General features: G+C 35.1%; 1 protein-coding gene across 1 annotated transcript in view; it reads left to right on the forward strand.

Moving 5' to 3' along the window:
- Window positions 1–12,649, forward strand: part of sm (smooth) — a 31,667-nt gene extending 19,018 nt beyond the window's left edge. Inside the window, exons 3-10 of the mRNA XM_068391219.1 lie at window positions 470–637; window positions 2,448–2,520; window positions 5,051–5,312; window positions 5,886–6,007; window positions 6,369–6,519; window positions 7,042–7,153; window positions 7,387–7,482; window positions 7,645–12,649. Of these exons, the coding sequence (XP_068247320.1) occupies window positions 470–637; window positions 2,448–2,520; window positions 5,051–5,312; window positions 5,886–6,007; window positions 6,369–6,519; window positions 7,042–7,153; window positions 7,387–7,482; window positions 7,645–7,733 (1,073 nt within the window). The 3' untranslated portion in view covers window positions 7,734–12,649. The remainder of the gene's footprint in view (window positions 1–469; window positions 638–2,447; window positions 2,521–5,050; window positions 5,313–5,885; window positions 6,008–6,368; window positions 6,520–7,041; window positions 7,154–7,386; window positions 7,483–7,644) is intronic.
- The last annotated feature ends 242 nt before the right edge of the window (window positions 12,650–12,891 follow it).

Below are 12,891 nucleotides of genomic sequence, written 5' to 3' on the forward strand. Positions count from 1 at the left end.
AAAAGTACTCACTTTAACTTTGAAAGTTACTGTTCTACCATATTGATAGGATGCAAATTTTTTTTTGTATATTTGATTCTAAGCTCACATGGTCTACTGTAGTCCTATTGATGCCCTAATTTTGACGGTTAAGAAATCTTTAAATCTTTAAAAGTTTTTTCTGATCTTAGTTGGGGAACATATAAGAAATTATTAATCAGGCTGTTTTATATGTTGTGTAGATCCTAGTTGTGTTTGACTGTCAAAGATATTCTTCTGCATGTAAACTAAGTTGAGGGAACTCGATGTTGTACATAATAAAGGGGCTTTAGAATACAGTATGCTCTGGTGTATTTAAAACATCCCCTTTTGAGAGCATTAATGTGGACAGTAATCAATTACCTCTTCACTTAAGAAGGGAGGAGTTGGTCTGCAGTATTTATGCAGAAGGAAATAAGCTCTCGTAACCCTTCCTTCGATGTCTTAACAGAAGCTGGTGACTCTCAAAGATTTAGTGGGCCAAGATCATCAAAGCCTTTTCAAATTAGATTAAATGAGCAAGTTGACGACATCTCTTACAAGAGGACAAAAATCCAGGATGCTGACCATCTTCATATGTCCAAAATTCTTCACGAAGAAGAACACTCCTATAGAGAAGGTCAGCTCCAAATTTTTTAACATGCTGCTGTTCATAAAGATCATGTGAAGCTATTTACTGATGGTTCAAAGTCAGAGAACGGTGTTGTATTGTAATGGATAAGGATGAATCATATGTAGCTAAGTTACCTGACTGCCTCTTTATTTACTGCAAAGTTGACAAGATTAGTTAAGGCTTTGGAGCTTGTGTTAGAATTCAAAGAAAAAATAAAAGCTGTCATAACCTGACTTTTCACATTTTCTGTCTCCACAAAACTTCATTTCTGCTGTGTTCCCTCACAAGTGGGACTTCATGATAATGAGGTAACAGACAGGAAAAGCCAAAGAAGCCACCTTAAATTATTCTTATGACTTACAAAGCGGTCCCATACTTTTGACATGAAAAGACCGCCTTGGTCGTATATGTTTAGGAAATTTCAAGAGAAAGTGGCCATCCCCATCTTCCCCTCTTTGCCAATGATAAGAAATACACAGTAAAGGTATTAAGGGTAACATTGCCTCTTGACCTTTCAAGTTTTGATTCAAACCAAAAGGTTGTAGTAGTTTCAAGTCGAAAGAGGATTGGGGATACATGTCACACAAATATATTTTAGATGATAACAGTACACAAATGTTTGGAGTTTACTTGGGGACAAATAATTGTTGGTTGAACACATTTTTTTGCGCATTGCTACCAATTTTTTCATTAGCAGTGCAGGGCCTTCACCTGAAACCTTGTAGGTTTTGGGGAAGAAGTTGCAATTAAGCCCCTCATGACATTTTTTTATAGTATTTTTAAAGACATTTTAATTAGATTTTTTATTTTACAATTTTTTTTTAATTACAAATTGAGTGATTGTAAATGTTTTTTTTTTTTTTTTTTTTTTTTTTTTTTTTTTTTTTTTTTTTTTTTTTTTTTTTTGTATGAATGTAATTGAATAATTTTGTTTTTAATCTGAATTTTTAATTTTTTTTTTTTTATTTAATTTTCATCATTTCATAACAGTGCTAAATGGCCTCCACTGCTCCAGCACTTTTAATTCCATATTCTATTTCATTCCAGAACATTATCTTTAATTTACTTATTAATAATTAAAAGAGGGGAAGTGTTTCTTGCTTTGCATTGTCTATCTGTGGCTAACATCCTCAGGTTTCCTTGCTCGTGGTTGCTACCTATCATTTGTGTACAAGTATTAAGGGTTGCTCCGCATCCCCTTTTTGCTCCTGCATGTCATGCTTAACTGACGAAAGTATCTGTGGTGCTTTTTGTGGCAACTTGGCCAGTGCTGAGGCCGCACCCAAATGAACAGTGCTTCCAAACCATTTGCTGTGCCATAGTTTCTGTACCATGGCTCTCCACATATAGTACTTTGGGTTGAGTTCCTTCTGTTATGAATACGATGGGAAACACTTCCTTACATGAATGATCATATTTTTTTTATTCTTATAATTTTGTCAAGCTAATTTGGGTTGATAATATAATTACGTGAATTGGTCTTATCTTGTGTTGATCGTAACGTAATCGTGAAAGGGGATTACATTTTGTGGAGTAATGCTAGCCAACGTCATGGTCTTTTGGCTTGTTCCATGACTTATGTTCATTATTTGGTCAGTCAATTTTCTTTTAGAAAATTAGTCATTTGACTATATGTTTTTCATGCTCTAGAGAATCTTATTTTTTTTTCTTATAATCATACCATTCATATTTTTTTTTTAACCAAAAGTAGCATTGATACATATTGATCAGGTTTGCTACTCCCACACACTGTATGTCTTTTATACAGTGCTATATATGATTTTACAAATCTGTTAAAGGTATGTTTTTATTACAGGAGGTGGTATGAATGGACAGATGGGAGGTCCACGAAGCTCTGGAGGACTTTTCAACAGCCCCATGCCAGATAGGTAAGCTTGGTTCAATTTTTTACTACTGTATAAATACTGTAATTTGAAAATATAAGTTTATTTTAATCAAACATTATAATTGGGAAGCATTCCTTAGAAGAAACTTTAGCACAGACTGCATTATATGCCATTACGTACAGTAAAAGAAATGTGCCGAGCCTTTCATTACCTCTTTCTAACATGGAGGAGTGGGGTTGACCCTGCTGCTTTTGTACTGTCTACCATCAAAGTATTCTTATGAGTTTCCTTTATCTTCAACCTTAAATTTCCCACTAGGCTCAACAATAAAAGCAAAGGATCTCTCTCTCTCTCTCTCTCTCTCTCTCTCTCTCTCTCTCTCTCTCTCTCTCTCTTTCACTTTTGTCATCCAGTTACTTGGTAATGAAAAGTTATCTTCACTTAGTATCAGAAAAGAACTACTTTTATTTTTTCAATATCTTTATCACTGGAGGATCTACAACTTGAGCTCTTCTCATGCAATGAGTTGTCAATATCTGAGTTGTCATCTTCTGGTAGACATTCAAGATTTCTTGAAGATATATGCCTCCTCTATAGTGAGGTCATTGTAAAAAGCAAAAGGTTGAACTATTACGATAAATACCTGAAGCTTACTGAAAAAAGGCGAGCCTTCTATTGTCAAGCGCCCGTCTAAAAATAAGTTGCCAGGGAGCCTATTACTTTTTATTACTTGAAAATTTACCGAAGCGAACATAACCCAAAATGGCTGCCGACACCGAGGCAGGAAAATCGCTTCCAAAACTAAAAACCACCATACTGAAAACAGAACATATGCCCGGTACTGCAAAAAGCTGTCAAAACAAACTATGGTACTTAACATTGGTAAGGGTGAAGTAGCAACGTCAGTCATGTTGAAATAACGAGAAACACTTCGAAAAACACTGTGCAAAAACAATCTCAACTTGCTGGCAAGTCCAAAATCAGAAGGATGTCCTAGAGGGCGTGCGTGGTAGGTGTCGGTGGGGTAGTTCAACTATGTTCTCTAGGGCCTGTCACGGCCCTCCCCATTGATGAAGGGATTATCTAAATGGAAGACAGCCTGTGAATAGTGGTTTTCGCACGCCTTTGTTAAATACACGACACCTACAAGGTGTTCGCGCGAGGGTTGTAACCTCTGCATTCCATGCTTTTATCTTTCTCTTGTATATTTGGAAGATTTATATTAGGAAAGGTACAAAGAAGGACCTTTCACCGGGCGTCACAGGCCTCTTCCCAGAAATAGATTTTTCCTTCGTCAAAATCCCTTTTATTTATAACTTACATGCACTAAGGATGTTTCCAAATGATGTTCCTACAGTTTCTATATGCGAAAATATATTGTTACAGGGATTAGAGCTTGAGACAGGTTTTTAAAGTCATTAACTTGAAAAGTGGTGAAGTAGGTACTGAGTAAATTGCAATAAACGCCATAATACATGGGTGATGCTTAACGGATTAAGTACAGTATATCAGAAAATACAGTTGTAATCCAGAAAAATATTCTTCATATAGTATTTTCTGAAGGCTATAAGATTTAACATTGTCATTAGATTTTTAGATTTTTGTATTAGTAATTTTAACATTTGTTGAACTGTATTTTTATTTTAAAACTTTGTATAGAATATTAGTTGCAATGGTTGAAAAACTTCAGTTTTTTACAGATTCTATATGCATTTAATATGCCTGATAGTATTACTGTGCCGTTTTTCTCGGATTTTAGAATTATTTCTTTATTTAGAGATTCACTGTTATAGTTTTGGAAAATGAGATGAAATACTGTACAATTAAATTATCAGCCACTATCTAGGACATCATGAGTAGTGTAGTATCCTTCCTAGAAATAAGTACTTTATTTGAAAAAATTACAATACTCTACAGTATACTGTATGTTGAGGAGTTTTCCAGTGATGCCTACTTTATTAGGCATCTTGTGCGAGTACATAGTGGTTTTCTTTGTCCTTTCTAATTATTATTGAGAATCGAAGAATTGTGTAAGCCAGTGCAATACATTGATAATGTTTGTTCTTGTCAGACAGGATTGATAGAATAAATGCTTATTCCCATTTATGAATTGTATCACAGTGTATTCTTGCCATTCAATGTGTTATTGTTACTATTACTAGCTAGGTTACAACCCTACTGTACTTGGAAGAGCAGGAAATTGTAAGCCCAGGGGCTCCACCAAGGGAAAATAGCCTGGTGAGGAAAGGAAACAAGGAAATAAATAAACTACAAAAAAAATAATGAACAATTAAAATATTTTAAAAATATTAATATTAAAATATATTTTTAATATATAAACTATAAAAACTGCAAATATTAGGAAATATTAAATTCCACAAAACCTAGTTTACTTATTTAGTTAACAAGCACTTGGCTCTCATATTTGGACTCTCAGGTATGACATCGTGTGACAATGCGCTTGGTATCATTTTAATATTATGTAATTAAAGGTAAGTTACTTTATTTGGTAATAGTAACATGATTGCACTCATTATATGAACAGTTATGATGAACCTTTGCTGTTTTCTAGCCGTTTCGGTATGAACCATGGTATGAGCAATGGAGGTCTGCGTGGTGGCGGTCTTATGGGAGGCGGTGGTGGTCCTGGCCAGGGAGGTCCTTTCATGGGAGGCAGTGGAGGACCAGGCGGGTCATCCCTGCAGGCCATGGGGCAGCCCCAGCCAGGTCTCCCACAGCAGGGTGCCGTCCTTATGGTTTATGGCCTCAACAAGGATAAGATGAATGCTGACCGTATCTTCAACCTTCTGTGCTTGTACGGAAACATAGTTAGGGTATGTTGATGATGTAATCTTGGGAACTATTTTGTTATATTTATTTCAATGTTGTTATTACTGTAAACAATACTGGTCAAATAACTGATATGTAGAATTTCTCAAAATGCCCTGGAAGCTTTCGAATATTTAACATTAATTACTATTTAATGTTTAAAAGTTTTGAAGTTTTACAAATTACTTATTGAAATGAATGTCATTAATTTGAATGGATGATGGATTTTGGCTTTGGACAGAACAATTTTATTTTTAGTTTATATTTAGTAGTGTTTTTAGAAGAGGCATTTTACTTGACATAATGCATAATTTGTTAATCTACTAATTTTAAGATGTTTTCCACACATGCCCATTTCATAAATCATGCTAAGGTTAGGGAGATCCGTTTAATAATTTTCTTGCTCTCAAATTTTGTCTTAAATTGTTTGAATATTTAAAAGAAAGTTGTATTGTATTATGGTATTTAATTGAAATTTCATTGTTAGGCCGAATTGATAAGTATTTACTGTGTATATTTTTAAACCAGTTTGAAATATTACAAAGGTTATTGTTTCCATAATGCCTTTTACATTTCAGATCAAGTTCTTGAAGACTAAAGAAGGTTGTGCTATGGTTCAAATGGGAGATGGTCTGGCTGTAGAACGCGCTGTAGCTAATCTGAACAATACCACATTCTTCAACAGCAAAATGCAACTTGGGTAAGGTTATCAAGATTTAAATTTACTCTAAAAGTAATTTTAACATCTACAAAGTGAATTATTCTAGGTAACAGTTTCATCAAATTTGATTTACAATTATTTTCCTCTGGACAATTTTTATAGTGTGGTCAAATGTTGTAAGTGTTAGAGGTCAAAAGTATAAGATTTACTTGAAAGTAAAAAGATCAAATGCAAAATGAGGATCCTGTCTGGTAGCCTTTAATTAAAATATTATTAAACTCATTCCATAATACATTTGTATGTGTTTTAAGTTATTGAAATGGCAAGGGTTTGAAGGAAGTGACATATTAGTGTGGTCCAGAAAAGTAGACTTGAAGATAAATGCAACTCTATTTAACAGGTACTCAAAGCAGGCCTTCTTAGCTGATGTTCAACAGCCTTATGAATTGCCTGATGGTACCCCTTCATTTAAAGACTACATGGGAAACAAGAATAATAGATTCATTAACCCAGAGATGGCATCAAAGAATAGGATACAGCCACCTTCTAAGGTAAGTATTTTTATCCGGGACCAGCTCTTTTCCTCTTTTTTAATCATTAATTTCACTAGTGTACCCACCAGCATTATACGAGATGGTTGAGGCAACTTGTTCTGAAACTCGTATCCAGGTACTTTCATTCTGTATGCTTATATAAGGCCATTGGTAAGAGTGGCAGTTACATGGCTTTGCATCTGCAATTCAGATGTGGAATTTTATTACGTGCAAACTATCGTTTTAGCACGGATAACACCAAAAATAAACATTGATACAAATTTTTCACATTCTTTTGTGGGGCAGAAGGATGATGAGGACTTGCCTATATTTTTGGTTCTTGATTAAATATCTTCTTAGAATATTGGATTTATATTTGCAATTGAAATTGAGTTCTTCAGTGAGCATGTTGTTGAATACAGTATGCTCATCAGATTTTTTTCCTCGAAAGAGGGTTTACAGTACTGTATGTTGAAAGTTGCTCAATGTTTGTAAATTTCCAGTAACTTATAAAATATTAAAATATACTGTTATTTACAGATTCTTCACTTCTTCAACACTCCTCCTGGATTAACTGAAGATCAACTAAATAAAGTGTTCCAGGAGAATGATATAACCGAACCCAAGAGTATCAAGCTTTTCCCATCAAAGAGTAAGTGTGAGTGATTAAGTGTTGGAGACTAAGGATCTATGTTAACCAATACTGTATTCTTTTTTGTTTGGGTGTGGTACCTCCATTTGCTTTTTTTGAATTCCTCATGAAATTGCTTTTCCCAGGCAACAGCCAGTTTTATTTGAATTTTATTGAAAAATTTGAAATTGCTATTCTCTCACCTTGTTTTGGTGCCTTGGTACTGAACGACTCGAATTCCCTTGTCATTACAGCGGAGAGAAGCTCATCTGGTCTGTTAGAGTTCAATAATATATCGGAAGCTTTGGAGGCATTGGTTATTGCCAATCATGCACCAATTCCAAACCCAAGTAAGTAATAGGTATTTTATTATTTGTAGCAATGCTTTTTCATAAGAATAAATCACGAATGCTTGAATTCTGACGGCAATTATTTCTAGCTGGTACATTGGCAATAAGCTTGCAAACCACATTTATTTCCTTTTTATTAAGCACCTATGTTTGATCTAACAGGTAGCAAGTTCCCCTTCATCATGAAGCTCTGTTTCTCATCATCAAGACACATCCCAAAGATGGCATCAGAATCTATGAAGATGGATTGAAGACCTAACTAATAGTAAAGCAGCAGCAGCAGCAGCCATGGCCCTTTGTACCTTGGCTACTCCAGCTTCATTGCTGCTTTTGTGACCTCCAGGGTACAACACCAGGGTTGTTGGCAGCCGGGCAGAGGGTAAAGGAGCTGTCAGCATCCTAAGAGGTTGTTTACATTCAAAACAGATTGTTAGCAACTTTAACAAAAAGGAAAAAATATGTGGGTTAAATTTATATTAGGTTGTTCACAGCTCCTGAAATATTGTTGACAGCTGGGTATTTAAAAGTCAGTGGGATTTCAGATAAAACTGGAATTGACAGCAGCCAGGCAAGTCTACTGACAAATGTTTCGTTATGTATCGGTTGTCAGTTGTTAGGACGATATTGCTACCCACCCGCCAACAACAGTCGGGGGCCTAGTGTTTCTCTTTTCCTTGCTGGACCCCTCAGGGACTTCTTTTCACTGGCTTCATCATCATCATCATCATCATAGAAATGAAGGAAACCATATCAGGAAGCTTGTTACTTTTCCCTATATACTTAATAGTGAGTGTGTTTTCTTTGGAAAAAAAACATAATTTTCAGTGTACTATGATATCAAACAGACTTTCTGATAGAAACAAGTTGATAATGTTTTATTTTTCGTATTTTTGTTTTTGCAGTACAGTGCAGTATGTGTAGGGTCCTTATCTAGAGAATAATCCTTTCTATGTTGTCAGATGCTAAAAGTTGACTGTTATTAGTGTTAATATGCACACTGTCTTTTTGAAAATATGAAGTTGATCCCTCCCTTTTTTTTTTAATAAAGTGTAAGTGAAGATTTGTATGTGTGATGTTTTCCTGAGGAGCCCAGCATATGTCATAAATAGGCTAAGTACAGTATAAACCCTCCCTGAGTTGGAAGCTGGGCAGCATTCTGCTGTCCGTCCTGCGCTCTCTTTATATGACACTTATTCAGAATCATATTATTCAAGGCTAAACATGGTAAGCTTCATCAAAAATGTTTAGGTTAATGTTAATATAAATCAGAAAATTTTACTGAATTGTTTGTCAGTAATGAAGATAATTAAACTGAGGATGATGCTTGCCCCGTTTATCCCTAAGTGCTCATTCAGTGGAATGTACAATAGTGTTATGTTTCTAAAATTATTCCAAGATTAGGCACAATTATTACTTCAAAATGTTTATTATTCAATGAATTGAAGAAAATTGGTAATTTTTTGGGATACAGATCCACTTATTGGTATTTTTAAGTATAGGTCACCAGTATCTTCTTATAACCTGGATCTTACCTGATATTATGGACATGTGTGTTACTATCATGTAGTTTCATAGAAGTAACTTCTCTTTGTTGCAATAATATTAGTCAGAGGATCTGCCATTCAGGCCTAGCACTTCAAGTTTAAGGCTGGTCCTGTCTTTTTTGATCGGAATGACAAGCTGTATTAGAATTGCATATTCTAGGTTTAGCAGTGGCTGATCTTTTGACAATAGTCTTACACTGATAATGACCCATGTAAATTAGTAGGAGGCAATGTTAGTGGCAACAAGGATATACATTGTTGGTAAATGTAGCTGTAAATTGGTGAGCTTTGACAACAGGGCAGATGGTGTTTTCTAACAACGCCTTTGATGAATCTGTTCCAGCTTACACTGCCCCAGTGTCAGAGCCTAAGTGTTTTAGAATAGCATTTTAATGCTTTTTCCAATTTCAATTTGTTTCTTAGTTCATTTTATGTTATTTTTTAAGTAGGTGGTAAAATGGTGTCTTTTATTCTTAGTTTGACTCTTTGAGGTAGTGTGCTGTAGCTAATGATTGCAGCAGCATCAACAGCTGGCGAGACAGGGCTTTCTCTGTCCGGCCTTTGATCATACTCCTGTTTTGTGCCACACTTTGTTTTGCCTCTAACAGTAATTCAATAAAGTTTGAGTGACCAAATTAAAAACATGCAGACAAGAAGTTCAAGCAAAGATTTAAGGTGTTGATTACAGACTTTTTCTAACGGGTAATTTAAAAGAAATTTGTCGTCTCTCTAGAGAAAAGATAAAAGAAATGATTAAAGTAATCCTAGTCAACAACACAAAGTACTTAATTTAGGCTTTAAAGAATGAAATCTTACTAATTTTTAAGATACATTCACTGATAGCAGAAAACATGACATTACACGAGACTTTTCTTGAACTTCCCATCTACAGACATGGCTTTCACTCACACACCCTCCACCCGCAACCAGAGAAACAAGACTACAAAAACCAGTAAAACTACATTGAGCAAAAACACTGAGGACTACTACTACTACTACTACTATTATTACTACTACTACTACTACTATTCCTACAGCATGTTCTAAACAAACCCAGCTTTTTTTCTCGTTCAGTGGGGATGATAATGACAATGGAGAATTTCACTCGGCAGGGTTGAATTATTAGAAGTATTTATTTTTATTCGTGTGTATTTGCCGGTAATATTTGGAAGCTATAATTATTATTTATGATGTTGTACATAATTTGACAAATTAAAGCAGCTTTCTATTTTGATGAAGTTGTGAATATTAGATTACTTGATATTATTCACATTTTAGTCTTCATCAGCATTATATGTTTATGTGCTGCAAATGTGCGTATTTCATGTTCCCCCTTTGTGCATCTTCACTGCATATCTTGGCAAGTCGGGTGTATTCAGTATTATATACTGTGTGATTGTTATGGGGTCCCCATTTCTTAAAGATATTTTATGTTCTAATTCAGGAGAGCTTTCCGGTAGGAACGAAATTTATGGGATATTCCAAGTTTTATTATTCTTCTTTCATAGATAAAGGTACCTACTTAAGTATTCATTTTAATGATAACATTTTCTTTCGTAATAGAAAGGGGTTTTCATTGCGATTCAATTTGATAGAACTAAGTACGAGATAAATCAAAAGGAATTCGGACTTGTTTACTCCATACTTAGGCATGAGAATACTGTATTTTTTTCATATGAAGTAAGTAAATAGTATTAGTATTAATGTTGGGTTCTATTTTTAGATAACATACAGTACAGGGGGCCCAATGTGTTTGGTACCTGTAGATGGCTTTTCAGAACTCTGGTATTTTTCTTCATCGTAATTGAACCAGGTAGGTTCTTATCCCATATGACATTTAGATTAGATCATCAGTACAATGTCTTTATTTTAATACTAGTTTTGAAGTTCAACCTGTAGTTTTATTCATTCAAATGGAGGATAATCAAAGTTAATTGAAGGAAGTGCAAGAGTAATAATTGTAAAATACCTTTTATCACAAATCCTTGGCTTGAAATAGGAACAATTAACAGCACAAGCACAGTACATGTATTCTATACTTACAAAAACAAATAAAAGATAGAAGTTACATCTCAATTCTTTCAAAACAAAGAAGCCATGATTGACACTGATATTTGTAAGAACACTCACTCTACATACAAAAAGTGAATAACTAGCTTTTTTCCAGTTTTATTTATTTTATTTATTTTTTTTCTAAGTTTTGCTGAACTACTACTGAGCCTCCTCCCAAGATCTTTTTATTAATGTTTTTATTATTGTTATTACTATTATTATTCAAGTTCAAAGTCATCTTGGTACAAAGCACGATTGTACCGAGTCAGTAAGCCTGCCAAATATGATGTAGACTTTTTCTTCTGTAGGGTGCACTGCTTACTATTGCATATATCACAGTCAGAATGGCAATGATCTCAAAATAACATAAATTTTGAATTTTTTTATTGTAAAGATAACTGGAGCGTTAGCTTTTTATTTTAAAGGAAAACATTTTATTTTATTTTTTTTTTTTTTTTGGCTCTGAATGCCTCCAAAATATGAAGGGGGATTTTGTTTTAGATCATTAGCCTGCTGAGGTGATATAAATCTCTGGCCAAATATCAGCAGGATTAGCTTAAAACAATGAGCAGTTTCTTGTGCAATTGTTGTTTATCATTGACCACTTGAGATTTGACTGATGTTTTGAGTGTTTCCTGTTATTGCTGGGAGGGATTGAGTAGTGGTGTGCCCTCTTTCCTCCGTGCCAAGCGTGGTTGTGTCTGAGGCCGCGTGAGTGAGGCGACGTAACTGCTGTATAGGTCACGTCTACCTTGGTGTAGGTATCCTTTTGTGAGCTTCCAGGGAGGCTGTCCTCGCCCCCTTTCCCCTAAAAAGTCCTCTTGGTGGTTTTCTTGACCTCCAAGACTCAGCTCATAAGCAATACTTGACCTGATACTCAGGTTATGATGGATCCCTCCCTGGTGTGCCCACCTGGACTACTAGGCTGTTTAAATGGTTTTATCTTTGAAAATAAGTCGTTAAAATGTCGTTGCAAAATGTGCTTAAGTAGAGAATGTTTATTACTTTTTATTGAAATCGTCCCAATAGAGTGAATCACTTGATGCATATCATAGCACTAAGGATTACTGTGCCATGTGCCAGTACCATTGGGACTGTGCTGAACTTACTGCCAACGGGCACAGCATGTACACTGACCTCTTAAAGTGACCAACATTTGATTGTATATTATCCTTGATAATGCTCTCTCATGTAATGTGGACAAATATTACAGCTGATGTTATACTTTGACATTTTTTCATGGGGGAGCACTATCAGGTTTGTATTATTAGACGAGTGTTGACTTGTCTTCAGTGAAGTTGCTGTGCCGTGGTCAGTCTGGCCACCCAGTCCAGATACCTGGTTTAGTCGCCGGCAAGTTCGGGCAGACATTACGTCCAGTCCTGGCTGACCTTCTTGGTGGGTGGCAGTGATAGCAGTATCAGCCCACAGGATCCCCTTACACCATCCCTTGTTCCAGGATTGCGGAGTTATTTTAAAAGCATAACAAACATGATATAATTTCCTTTAATCCATATGTTGTTTGTAAGAATTTTAAGGAATAAAATGAATAATACTTTAGTATAAAAAGAGATGGTGGAGACTTTGATTTTAATGCGTTGACCTATGTTTCAAGCGAGGTGTTATCAAAGCAAATAGTCAGTTATAAAGTTCATAATAAATATGGTTCACTAAGTTTTGAAGCAGAGGTAAGTTTTACACTGAAATAGTATTTTGCCAAACTTTCTTATTCTCTTTAAAAAGAGGCCAAAATCATCCTTTCATAGTGATTCTCTCTCTCTCTCTCTCTCTCTCTCTCTCTCTCTCTCTCTCT

The sequence above is a fragment of the Palaemon carinicauda genome, chromosome 17, assembly GCF_036898095.1.
Source record: "Palaemon carinicauda isolate YSFRI2023 chromosome 17, ASM3689809v2, whole genome shotgun sequence".
Classification (NCBI taxonomy): Eukaryota; Metazoa; Arthropoda; class Malacostraca; order Decapoda; family Palaemonidae; genus Palaemon; species Palaemon carinicauda.